The following is a 13,638-nucleotide window of genomic DNA, read 5'->3' on the forward strand; positions in this document are numbered from 1 at the left end:
ACAGAAGATTATGTTGCTATTGTGTGATGCCATTTGGCTTTGTCGGAGTACACTCAAATGGTGGCATTGCTGAACCCAAATTATGCCATTGTTCCATCGTTGATATGATTAGGAAATGTCCAGAGAGATAGAGAAAGACAGAGAGTGACACAGAGAGACAGAGACAAAGAGAGTGAGAGATAGACAGAGAGGAAGAGAGGGAATGAGACAGAGAGTGACACAAATGGATAGATAGATGAATAGATAGATAGAGAGAGAGAGAGAGAGAAAGAGAGAGAGAGATAGACAGATATATAGATAGATAGATAGATAAATAGATAGATAGATAGATAGATAGATAAATAGATAGATAGATAGATAGATAGATAGACAGATAAATAGATAGATAGATAGATAGATAGATAGACAGATAAATATATAGATAGATAGATAGATAGATAGATAAATAGATAGATAGACAGATAAATAGATAGATAGATAGATAGATAGATAGATAGATAGTAGATAGATAGATAGATAGATAGATAGACAGACAGAGGGAGAGAGAGCTTTGTCTGCTACATCAACATGTAGAACGGCCACATGGAGACTACAGGGCAAATGATAATGGTGGTGGTAATGTTATTTTTCAAAATCAATTAAAACAAGGTCAGTGTATTCTGAACAGAAATATGGTCACAAAAGGGTTAATTATAAAGCAAAGGAGGAGAATTTTTGATTCTGTCTTTGTTATTTCATACCTGATCTTGAGCCACTGTAACATGGGCGTGGTCATACTTCCACACACTATGACTGTCACAAGGACAACCATCATGATGGCAGATACCATGTACTGTCGGGCTGCCGTTGACGTGTTTCGAATGGCTAGAGCAAAAGCGATTGCTCCTCGTAAACCTGTAAAGAAATACAAAATCAGGACATACGTGTGTCAATTATGAGGACATATTCAAGCTGATACATATTTGTACTTAAGCATATGTATTTAAGTGCAGACAAATCCATATGCATTCACACACACACACACACATATAGGTATGCATATTTGGGAATGTCTGTGTATAAGTGTATATATATATATACATATATATATATATATATGCACACATGTATGCATATATATATATATACATATATATATATGCACACATATGTATGCATATATGTGAAAGAGTATATATATATATATATATACACACACATACATACATATATACATTTTTGTATATGCACACATATACATTTATATACATACAGACATATACATGCATTTGCATACACGCACATAATTTGCACATATGTATATAAATATATACATCCACATACATATACATTCATATACATGCGTACACATTCTTGTATATACATGCATACATATGCAATCATTCACAGATAATATTCACACACATTCACAGACATGCATTCACATTCATACACAAATATATATCACATTCACAGAAAGAGAAAGAGAGAAAAAAAAGATGGACACTGAGAGGTTTCAAGTACTTTTAAATCTACACCATATGTTTTAATGTTAATTATCTAAATATCTATCATGTGACCTTGAAGTCTAATGGACATGGAGATAGACTTTTGTTTGTACTGTGTGTGTGTGTGGATATATACATGGATGTGTTTCTGCAAAATATGGATAGGTTATCCTGTTCATGCTATATTATTAGCTTTATCCTGCATTTGAGAAGAAAATTATTTCCTTATCTGTATCTTTCAATACATCTCAACGCTTCTAAAGCAAACTTTGTTTGTTGACTTTAAACCTAAGTTGAATTTAACTTACATCTATGTCTGTATATATAGACACACACACACACAATCAGATAGTCATAGGTTCCACAATCAAGAATGAATAAATCATTAATATACTAAACATACATAGATAGATGTATAAACAATGACTTACCAGCAAACATCATCATGTGTTGGAAAGCAAAACTAATTTTATTCTTCCGTCCTAAATTTAGCAAATAGGACAGCGGGTAAACATTAGAAAATCTTGCTATAATTATTGCAAAATGAATTACTGTTAAGGAAAATAATTAATGTCTGATAGAGTTATAGTTTTATAAATATATTCTAGATTCAGTTCTATAAATAACAGGAACCACACAGAAAATCTATCGGAAGGAAAACAGAAGGAAAAAAATTGCCATTTTCACATACAGTTATGGAAAATGATATACAAGCAATCAAGTGGACTCAATAAGGTGACCAGTTGACCAGTTTTGGTTGGGTCCCTATAAATGTGCATTTCAGAGCCCCTAACCTTGCTAAATAAATAAATAAATAAATCCATCTAGTCATCTATCTATCAGTCCTTCTGTCTAGGAATTTATCCTGGACTTAGTGAACTCAAGAGTATGTCCAATCTCCAAAATATGATAATCACTTCTTTGACTCTACCAACTATCCTCACCTGCCACATCTTTTAACCCTCTTGTTACCATATTTTTGTTCAGATATGCTACTTCTGTATCAATTAATTTTGGAAATAATTTAGAATTTAGTAAAATAACTTTGGCATCATTAAGCTAGTGTCTGGAATATAGATTAACACAAAATTTTGATGGAAGGTTTTAACTTAGATCCCTTTGAAGAAAATATTTGTATTATAGGACCAGGGATGACCTCAAGCAGGTTGGTATCAAAAGGTTTAATCCATGTGTTACCATAATTCCATTAAAAAGCAGTTTCTGTATCAATAATTTTGAAAATAATTTATAATTTAACAAAATGTCTATCATTGTTAAGCTGGTGTTTAGAACATAGACTAGCACAAAATTTTGATGGATTATTTTAATTTGGATTACTTTAAAACATAAAGTAATAAATTCCAGAGCACCAGGGGCAGATTCAGGTAGGTTGGTTTCAAAAAAGTTAAGTACCACAATCACCTACAGTCACTGTCCTCAACCACAATTCTCTGTCAATTATCACTAAGGTTTCTGTTGAACCTACATCAAACCTGCACTGTCTCCAACACCCAGACCAATAAGGACATGACAAAGTAATTTCTCTTAACCCTTTAACTTTCAGATTACTCTTGTCAACTATAATGCTTGTTTATTCCCACTGTTTTGAATTAATCATGCACTATCTTGTAGCTTTGAAATTCCAATGATATGATTGTTTATTTTAGGGATAGCATTGCAGGGGAGGTATGAGAAGCAAAATCTGACCAGTTTGAACATAAAACAGGTAGAACTTTTGATTCAGATATGATCAGTTTAAATGCTAAAGGATCAAGGGCACAAATTAAATATATCAAGGAATCAGTTACATATGATGACCTTCCTTCCTGAATATGGATGACACAAAACTTATATCATTATGCTTGATGACCCCTCATAATAAAACAATATCTGAAAGACTTATTTCTTTATTGCCCACAAGGGGCTAAACATAGAGGGGACAAACAAGGACAGACAAATGGATTAAGTCGATTACATCGACCCCAGTGCGTAACTGGTACTTAATTTATCGACCCCGAGAGGATGAAAGGCAAAGTCAACCTCGGCGGAATTTGAACTCAGAACGTAGCGACAGACGAAATACAGCTAAGCATTTCGCCCAGTGTGCTAACGTTTCTGCCAGCTCGACGCCTTCACAATATCTGAATAATAATAATTGACCTGAATAATAATAATAATAATAATAATAATAAACAACATCAAAAAATACCTTAGGAATGAGAACCCAGGTTCAAAATTTTCCCAAGACGCCTGATGAAGGCTGGAGGGTATATCAACCGAAACGTTGTGTTAACAACAAACAAGATAAGGACATATACCCGTCAAATGTAAATAATGTACAGTTTATATGGTATCTTAGAAAAATATGTTAAGAAAAAGGATACAAATGCTGAAAATATAAAAATTGCATGCCATTTCATGGCTTGGAAAGTAAATACAGACACTCCAATATAGAGGAATACAAAATTTTCAGCTAAAAAGTTGCATAGCTCGAACAACTGCAAAAAGAAAGTCAAACAAGAATGAGAAAACACATATGACAAATAAAAAAAAAAGCAATTTAATAATTTACAAGTGAATATAATAATAATAATAATAATAATAATATATATGCATGTGTGTGTGTATGACGGTTTTTGGTAAGCAGCACTGATTTTTACAATTCTGTAAATAATAATAATAATAATAGTATTTTATAAGCATAAAGCTTGTAAGTGATTACTGAACAATGACTAAAGAAAACAGTCTAATAATGGGGCATATAAGCCCCCGACAGAAAAAGTAGGTTTTCCTGTTTGCATAGGGAAAACCTACTTTTTATAAATCCCACTATTAGACTATTTTCTTTAGTCATTTCACAGTGATCTCTTATAAGCTTTAAGCTTATAAAATACTAATATATATATATATAGCTTATAAAATACTAATATATATATATATAGCTTATAAAATACTAATATATATATATATATATATAATTAAAATTATAATTAAGGGCATCTAAGAGATACACCCTATGCTAGAGATAGCAGTCAAAACTTGACTCTAAAACCATGTTATCTCTAGCATGGTAGTATCTCTTACATACCCTTAATTATAATTTTAATAAATAATTAATACCTATAAGGTTTTTATTCTCATGCTGGCCACTTGATATGATCAGTATTTTAAATAACGATCTTATCCTTATTTATATATATACACACACACACACATATATATATATATACACACACACATGTATATATATGTACATATATATACAATATTATGTGATTGATCAGACTATTGGATACTATTATGCATTGCTGGTCTCAAGGCCCTTTGCATTGTTTTAGCTTTTGAATGGTGTCACCCTGCTGGCTAGGTGAGCAAACCCACATTACTCCTGATCAGAAGTCTAGTCTGTTGCAGGCTTACTCATTTACATCTGGGAGGTATGGAGCAACATGAAAAGAAGTGATTTGCCTAAGAACACAACACGCAGCTGATCTGGGAATTGAAACCACAATCTCACAATCATAAGTGCAATATGGCTGTCCACAAGACTACGTGCCTTCTCATGTAAATATAAATATATATGCATATGCCCACACACATACAATGTGCTTCTTTCAGTTTCTGTTCACCAATACTATTCACAAAAAAATTTGGTCAGCCCAGGGTTATAGGGGAAGAAATTACCCCAACCTGTTGCACAGTGGGACTGAACCTGAACCCATGTAGTTGGGAATCAATCCTCTAAACCACACAGCTATGTCTGCACCTTAAATACAATATAACAGTTCAAAGCGTGTAGTCACTGACAAACAGGTAAACAGCTTTGTGTAGCAAGTTTCAACTTGAAAGAGCCGACTCACAGACAAAAATTCATAATTAGAGTAATTACACCAATCAGGCTCTAATCATTACATAATGCTTGCCAAACACAGCGGTCTTGATAAAAATCTCACAGAAACACTTGATCCATTTTACTTACTTGTTTTGTCCTCGCTTTCGATTCTGACGAGAGATTGTTATAAGTATAATGAGCTTGAGTAATACCACAAAATAGGACAGCAACAATTCCTGAAATATGGAAGCATGGAAAAACAGACGTTAGATAATGATGATGATGGTATTTATGTTTTTTCCTATGTTCAGTTATAATAAAAACAATTTTATATTAACCTGATGGGTTATCCACACTTTTGCAGCGAACAAATTTACTATTCTTAAACAGGAATATTATTGACAGTGGCTTCATAGTTTTGGCCAGCTGCCACCATCAAACAATCCAATGATGGCTTAGCTGGCTGAAACTTCAAAGTCAGTCACTGTCAATAACATTCTTATTTAAGAATGATAAACATATATGTATATATATGTATATATATAATAATAATTTGAGGGAATATTATTCCTAACTTACAGGGGAAAATTCAATTTAGAAATACTAAATCAAATTTCACAAAATATAATATATATATAGAAATTAGAAAAAAACCACCTTTTATCAATTCAAAATGAACAATTAAATTACACCATCTAGAAATTGCATATAATAGAAATATTAAATATAAAATAACAATAATATACCGATGATTAAGTAATGTGCAAAATAATAAATAAAACGTAATCATCGGTATATTATTGTTATTTTATATTTAATATTTCTATTATATGTAATTTTCTAGATGGTGTAATTTAATTGTTCATTTTGAATTGATAAAAGGTGGGTTTTTTTTCTAATTTATATATATATAAATAAATACATACACACTTTGATTAATAAAGCTGCAAAGACATAAAAAAAAAACTGTAATGCAGAGTTTCACGTTCACCAGACAGCTTTGTGATGTTTTTGCAGCTTCATGAATAAAGCATGTTACTCTACCTCTGGTATTTGAGTACTATTTTTCCCACCTTGTTTCACATTTATGTGCTTACTCTGGTATATATATATATATATATATATATATATATATATCATGAAGTATATTTGCCACCTAAATGTGGCTAACCCTTAAGGGTTGATGCTGCTGTAGCTTGTAGTCCCAGGATGACATCTCCTCCAGCTAGCTACTGACACACTTTCTGTGCCCTATCAGTATTTGCAAAAGGAAGTCATCTTTCCCATCTCCAGCCTGAGGACCCAGAAAGTGTGTCAATAGCCAGCTGGAGATGCCTTCCTGGGGGTTAAAAGCTACAGTAGCATCAACCCTTAAGGGTTAGCCACATTTAGGCGGCATATATAATTCACAATGTCATGCGGCTATTGTTTATACTTCGCTCAGAGATTTATTATATATATATATATATATATCATCAGTGTATCATATATTCTAAAAAGAACCATGCTCTAAAACAGAACAGTAATGTATTTATATATATATATTATATAAAATTATTTGTGAGTGTGTCTGTGTAGAGTTGTCAGATAAGTTGTTTTTTCTTTCCATTTATTTTAATCCTTTCCATTGTCATTTGAATTAAAAATAGAAAATATTTTTACTGTATTGTTTGATGGTATTTTTGTCACTCTAGACTTCATCTCTATCACTTTTATAATTTGAATAAATTTTACTTCTTTCCAGACATATGACAACCGGATGTCAAGTGGAATAAACAAATTTATTTACAAACCAATATTTAGATTAATCCTAAGATTTTTGGGTTTTTTTTTTTTCTACAGAGATTTATAGCATATGAAATAAGACATTAGTATATAACTGGTATTCATTTTGTTCACTCTGAAGAGAGAGAGAAATAGAGTGGGGCATAAAAGCATCAGCAGCGATATATGCAAAATGTGAACTCAGGTCAGTAAGGCAATGAACTGGATCCAGTGAAGCATCCATCCCAGTCTTCTACTGTCCTTCAGTTATTGTGATCAATTTCTTTCTAAAAGTGACTTCAAAACTGGGCTTAAAGGTTAAAGGGTAAAGACCCCCTTCGGTCACAAATGACCATGGGATTGCACCCAGAGAGTTACCCTTAAAAGCACAAGTCTGGGCAAGGTTGTTTATGGAAGACCAGCAGACGCACATGCATACCAGCATCCCCTCTCCACACCCCCGATATTATCCAAGGGAAAGGCAAAAGCTTGGCACCAGTGATGTCACAACTCATTTCTACAGCTGAGTGAACTGGAGCAGCATGAAATAAAAAGTGTCTTGCTCAAGAACACAACACACAATCTGGTCCGGGAATTGAACTCCGCACCTCATGATTGTGCACCTGACACTCTAACCATTGAGCCATCTTTCTAAAAAGGACTTGAAGACTGGAAACTCAGGTTTGGACTTCAAAGACAGGGCTTTGAGACTGGGTTCCAAAACTTTGAGACCCTACTTAGGAACTGATTTTCAACCCTTTAGTATTCAGATCACACAGTCGAATGCAATACTTATTTATTCATATTGTTTTGAATTGGTCATGTATTATCTCATAGCTTTAAGATTTTGATGATGTGGCTGTTTATTTTTGGAATGACATTGCAGGGTAGGTGTGAGAGGTTGGAGATCTGGTTGCTTTGAATGTAAAATAGGAAGAATATTTTGGTTAGATATGGTCAGTTTAAATGCTAAAGGATTAAATCTTAAGCTGTTAATGAATTATACAAAGTTGACAGAGACAGTAGGATGCTGCACTAAATGTCTTTCATGTTCGTCATCTCATAAAGAATGATTGGTAAATAAGTACCAGTAATATAATGAGTCAATGTAATTCATTGATTTTTTTTCCTACAAAACTTAGTTATGTGCTTGATCAAAATCCAATTTGAATCAACTAAAAAATTAACACTTTAAAGGAAAATGAGGAAATTAAATAAATAAAAAAATAATGGTTTAAAACAACAACAAGCGAACAAAAGCAAATACAAGCCTGCAATTATTGGTAATGAGTCATTAAGATTGAAACCATAACTTTGGTAATCTTAGTTACATCATAAATTTTAATTACATCAGGAAGTAATAAGCACAAAATCGATCAATAGATGATTGTAAACAGGAATAGTGCACCATACATGCACATATGCATTCACTGCACAAACATTCATCATGCATACACATACATTCACAATGCATATGCACATGCATGCACCACACACACACACACACACACACATTCAACATATCTATGCACAAATATTTGTCACACATACACACACATACATCTACCACACATCCACATCCAGCATGCATACACACATACACACACACATTCTACACACATACACATTCACCATGCATGCACACATACACACTCTCTGCTCATGTATACATATATCATGTCCCTATTTACATAAAAAGCACTACTATTACACACACATTTTCACATATGTGTACACATATTAATTCAATCATACACACACACTTTTACCATTTTACAAATATGTAAAACGGGTAAAGACCCCCTTCGGTCATGAATAACCATGGGATTGTACCTAGAAATTTCCCTTCCAAGGCATAAGTCCAGGCAAGGTTGTTTAGGGAAGACCAGCAGTCACCCATGCATACTAGCCTCCTCTCTCCACACCACCAATGTTGTCCAAGAGAAGGGCAAAGATAGCTTGTCAAAGGGAAAGACAAAGACAGCTTGGCAGCAGTGATGTCACAACTCATTTCTGCAACTGAGTGAACTGGAGCGACATGAAATAAAGTGTCTTGCTCAAGAACACAACACACCGACTGCTCTGGGAATTGAACTCACTACTTCATGTTTGTGAGCTTGACACTCTAACCACAGAGCTATACGCCTTCACTTCACATACATACGCAATTTTCATATTGCATTATGTACATACACATACATATGCTTACTTTACAGTGCTTACTCATATGCATAAATTAATAGATACTCACACACACACACACGCACACAAACATGCAGAAAAAGCAAACAATGTGCACACATATTACATCAAACCAAAAAGGGAGTTCTTATATAGTGACTTAACCTGCTAGAAATAGCAGCTATCAGCCAAATCTCCCTGAAATTCCACCTAACATTTAAGAAATAAGAACATATTCAAATATGCAATCCTTAGGGCGCTAGCATGTAGGAAGAAAATGAACAAGAAGGTCATGGCGGAATCATTTTTGGCCATGTCAGCATGATCAGGGCCAGTCTGGAGCCAAACAATACCATAATAATTACCTGAATATACATATACAGAATTCTCATATGCAGACATATAGATAAGTGAACATACACGCACACAGACAAATATTTACACTCTCACACACTTCCACCATTATCTGCATTCACCCATTTACTAACTGACCACTCATTAAGGACACCACATCACCAACGTACCTGTTAGTCCAGCAGCTTCGGCAGCTTGGAACGTACTGTAAGACATCAAGAAGAACAGTGCTGTTTCTAATAAAGGATATTCTCGAATCTTTGTATATTTTGTCATGTAAATCAAGTTAAGGAAACATACATATGTATATGCATTGCTATATATATATATATATATATATATGTATATATATTAGCAAAATTACCTGGCATTGCTCAGAAATTTAAAGAATGTTAAAGGAAATAGATATATATATTCTGATAATAAAAAAAAAATTCTGCCAGATGACGTGAATATAAACAAAGTTATTAAAACAAATCTTGAAATCAATCACAGTTTAATTTTGTAGAACTTCTAAATATACAATGTTTTCAGTGTGTCCTTTAATTCAGTGTGTACAAAGTAAAAGAGTTTTGGGACTTCCAACTCACGAACATCTTACATATAACTGCCCATGAGAGAAGCAACGAGAAGCAAGATTAAGTCCAACAACTTTGAGAGATTGTGCTTGAGATTTGCTTATGGAAATAGCAAAACTTAGTTTCACTGGGAACTGGAGCTGTTTAAATTAAGATGGGATTAGTGGGATCTGTGGAATGAAGACATCGTCACCCTTATATTTTTGAAGAGAAATTAATTTTGGCATTAAGGACTAAACCTCTTGTTTCATTATTACAATTAAAAAGTGTTTATCTACACTTAAAAAAAAAAAAAAAGAGGTGGGGTCATACACGTATGACAGACAATTATCCAATATCGTGCTTGTTTCTATCAGAATTGTTTACCTTTAAAGAGAAAAAACAAAATTGACGTATACAACAGGTATGTAAAACATGTTTCTGTTTTTTAAAAAGGTAAAAATTTAGTGACACTTCCCCTAGAACCTTTCCTCGAGTAATGAAAAACCTTCATGCCAACTTTGGTACAGATTGATCCAGTGGTTTGGCTGTGCAGAATAGGTTGTATAGCTAGGGGGGAAATTTCCAGACGTAATTTCCAGACAGCCAAATTTGGCACAGATCCAGCAGTTTTGCTGTGCATAGAGGAAACACACACACGCACACAGACAAAAAGAATAGAAGTGAAACAATTAGTGAAATAAATGTAAAACAATAAAAGTGAAACTATAGTGTTATGAAAAGTGAAACTATTATACTGCTGACATTGTAGGGTAGTTGTGAAAGGCTAGATCTGGCCAACTTGAACATAAAACGGGCAGAATATTTGGGTTGGATCTGGCTAATTCAAATGCTAAAGGTCTACACTTTGAAGGGAACATGTAAAGACAACAGTTTTTTTTTCAACTAAACAGAGTTCTTTAGAGAGAGAGAGAGAGAAAGAGAAATAGAAACAGAGAAACTGAGAGACAGACAAAGAGAGATTATATTATCATCTTTTAAGCTTAACTAAATACTTTCTCCAGTTCTTTTCCATTACAACTGCAACAACCAGGGAATACTCTCCCACCACTTGAATATTTTCTACAAATATTGACCTGAAACAGGCATAGCTATGTGGTAGAGATGTTTGCTTCTTAAGTATGTGGTTTTGAGCTTAGGTCCACTGTGAAGCACCTTCGGTAAGTGTCTTCTACTACGGCCCTGAAGGGATCAGGCCTTCATTGAGCAAAGGCTCGTTATCTGGTGCAAAGCGTGCTGTGCATGTTGAGCACTTTGATGGGTGCCGACACAGCTGATGCGTGACCCTTTGTTGAGAACAGTGTTGGTCAGGGTGTTTGACTAGGATGGTATATCTGTCAAACGGTAACACAGATGTCCTAAGATGAGCTTAGTGTGGACGGATGGTGATGATGATGATGATGAGTGGCAGAAACACATGTTGGTCATTTTAACAAACTAGGAGCCTCATAGTCGTACAAGCGGTGTTGTCCATTTCCAGTCATCCACAACAAACATGTCTAATCGTGGGGAAATATTTCCTAGCTTGGAAATAGGTAAGGGCTGGCGACAAGCAGGGGCATCCAATGAGAGAAAAATCTACCTCAACAAATTCCATCTGACCCATGCGAGCATGGAAAAGTGGACATTAAATGGTGATGAGGATGACATTAACCATAACCATGATGATGACGACGATGAAATGTTCCAGCTACATTAAACTCACCAGTCTAGTAGGGGTTGCAAATACCATGGGCACTGTCCCTTCTCAAATGACTGACTTTTGGGCTACCAAGACTATTCATAAGTGTAACAACAATGAAATTAAAACCTTGGTGCAGACCTAAAACAACCAGCTAGCTTTTTCAGACAACTAGCCAGCAGTTTGGGTGCTTTTTAGCAGATAAATTTCACTCTGCTGTAAATATTTAGGCCAGAACTTTGGATCCAAGCCATGGTTATTTTTTTTTTACTGCCAGATGTTCAGGCTGGTCATTGATCACACCACTCACACCTACCAGAGAGGCCTAACAAAGGTTAATCATCACCTGCGCATCTCTCCTCACCCTAACATATCTTTTCTCTTTCACCTGTTTCAGTTACTGGACTGTGGCCATGCTGGAACACCACCTTCAAGGGTTTTTTTTTTCTTTTTTTTTTTAGTCAAACGAATCTAGCCACGATTTATTTTTTAAGCACCCGCTACTTATTCTATCATTCTCTTTTTGTTGAATTGCTAAGTTATGAGGGACATAAACAGATCAACACTGGATGCTAACTGGTGGGGTGGGGGGTGTACAAACACACACACACACACACATATATATGTGGATAAAGTCACCCTTTGGTCATGAATGACCATGGGGTTGTACCTAGAAAGTTACCTTCAGAGGCACAAGTCCAGGTAAGGTTGATTATGGAAAACCAACAGTCACCCACGCATACCAGCCTCCCTTCTCCATGCGACTGATGTTATCCAAGGGAAAGGCAAAGGCTGATACAGCTTGGCACCAGTAATGGCACAGCTCATTTCTACAGCTGAGTGGACAGGAGTAATGTGAAATAAAGTGTCTTGCTCAAGAACACAACACACAACCCAGTCTGGGAATTGATGTTACTATCTCATGAATGTCAAAGTTGACTTCAGATAAGACTGAATAGAGTCTGCATGTAGATAATTTTTCCGTTATTGTCGTGGGGTTGAATAAACTTCGAAATTTAAAACCACCTTAATCCTATTAATCCCCTTTGTTACCAACATGCCTGAGACTGCTGAATCTCAGGAGATATTTTACTTTTTTCCAGGAAAAATTTTTTTGGAAAAAGTTTTAGAGGTTTAAAGTTTGATCATTTTTACCCAGTCAGAAAACAAGATTTGGAAGCTGTCATTTTGTGCATGACTGCACATGTTGTCAACTGTAAACAAATGAAATACAGGAAGAATTCTGCTTTACATATGCCTAACCTCTCATAACTTTTTTCATATTTTTTTGAATTTTTAGAAAATTTTTGCGAATTTTTATTCTACATATGGAGTTCATAGGATTATGCAAAAACTAAAAAAAAAAAATTGGTGCATGATTTAAGGCCTGTTTGGCTGTTATTTGTAGCACATCACACAACCACCTCATAGTTTGTTTTAAGCAATTTAGTTAGCAAAAAACGACCATGTGGCTTGACAGGACAGCAATAGAGGGGTAAGCAGTTTAGTTTGTAACTATGGAAACAGGCACCTATATGTCAGTGGCTTTCAATTGGCTAAAGTTACTCAAAATTTGCAAAATTTAAAAGCTATTAACTATTTATTTATTGATTTATGGTGAAACTGAATTTCATGGCAATGATTACCATACAAAACTACACCAATAAACCAAATTTGAAATCAATTTGAACAAAAATGATCCCATTTTAATGAACGAACTTTAAAATGGCAAGTGAGTTGGTATTTCGCAGAAAATAAATG

The 13,638-nt window shown here is 34.5% G+C and overlaps 1 protein-coding gene and 1 long non-coding RNA gene across 11 annotated transcripts in view; both read right to left on the minus strand.

The window, feature by feature from the left end:
- Positions 1-13,638, minus strand: part of LOC115220012 (sodium/hydrogen exchanger 9) — a 230,565-nt gene that overhangs the window by 75,797 nt on the left and 141,130 nt on the right. For all 10 annotated transcript variants that reach the window (XR_005002216.1, XR_005002215.1, XR_005002212.1 and 7 more), the window contains exons 8-12: positions 9,789-9,894; positions 5,467-5,555; positions 3,872-3,985; positions 1,919-2,030; positions 741-894 (exon numbers count right to left, since the gene is read on the minus strand). Coding sequence is in view for 5 of the 10 variants with exons in the window: in XM_029790317.2 (XP_029646177.1) it covers positions 741-894; positions 1,919-2,030; positions 3,872-3,985; positions 5,467-5,555; positions 9,789-9,894 (575 nt within the window). In the remaining 5 variants the exon portion in view is untranslated. The remainder of the gene's footprint in view (positions 1-740; positions 895-1,918; positions 2,031-3,871; positions 3,986-5,466; positions 5,556-9,788; positions 9,895-13,638) is intronic.
- Positions 12,148-12,711, minus strand: LOC118766298. Its single transcript, XR_005002218.1, has 2 exons — positions 12,306-12,711; positions 12,148-12,265 (listed from the first exon to the last, which is right to left on the minus strand). It is a non-coding gene; the product is annotated as an uncharacterized LOC118766298 (long non-coding RNA).

This window comes from Octopus sinensis, linkage group LG15 (genome assembly GCF_006345805.1).
Source record: "Octopus sinensis linkage group LG15, ASM634580v1, whole genome shotgun sequence".
Lineage (NCBI taxonomy): Eukaryota > Metazoa > Mollusca > Cephalopoda > Octopoda > Octopodidae > Octopus > Octopus sinensis.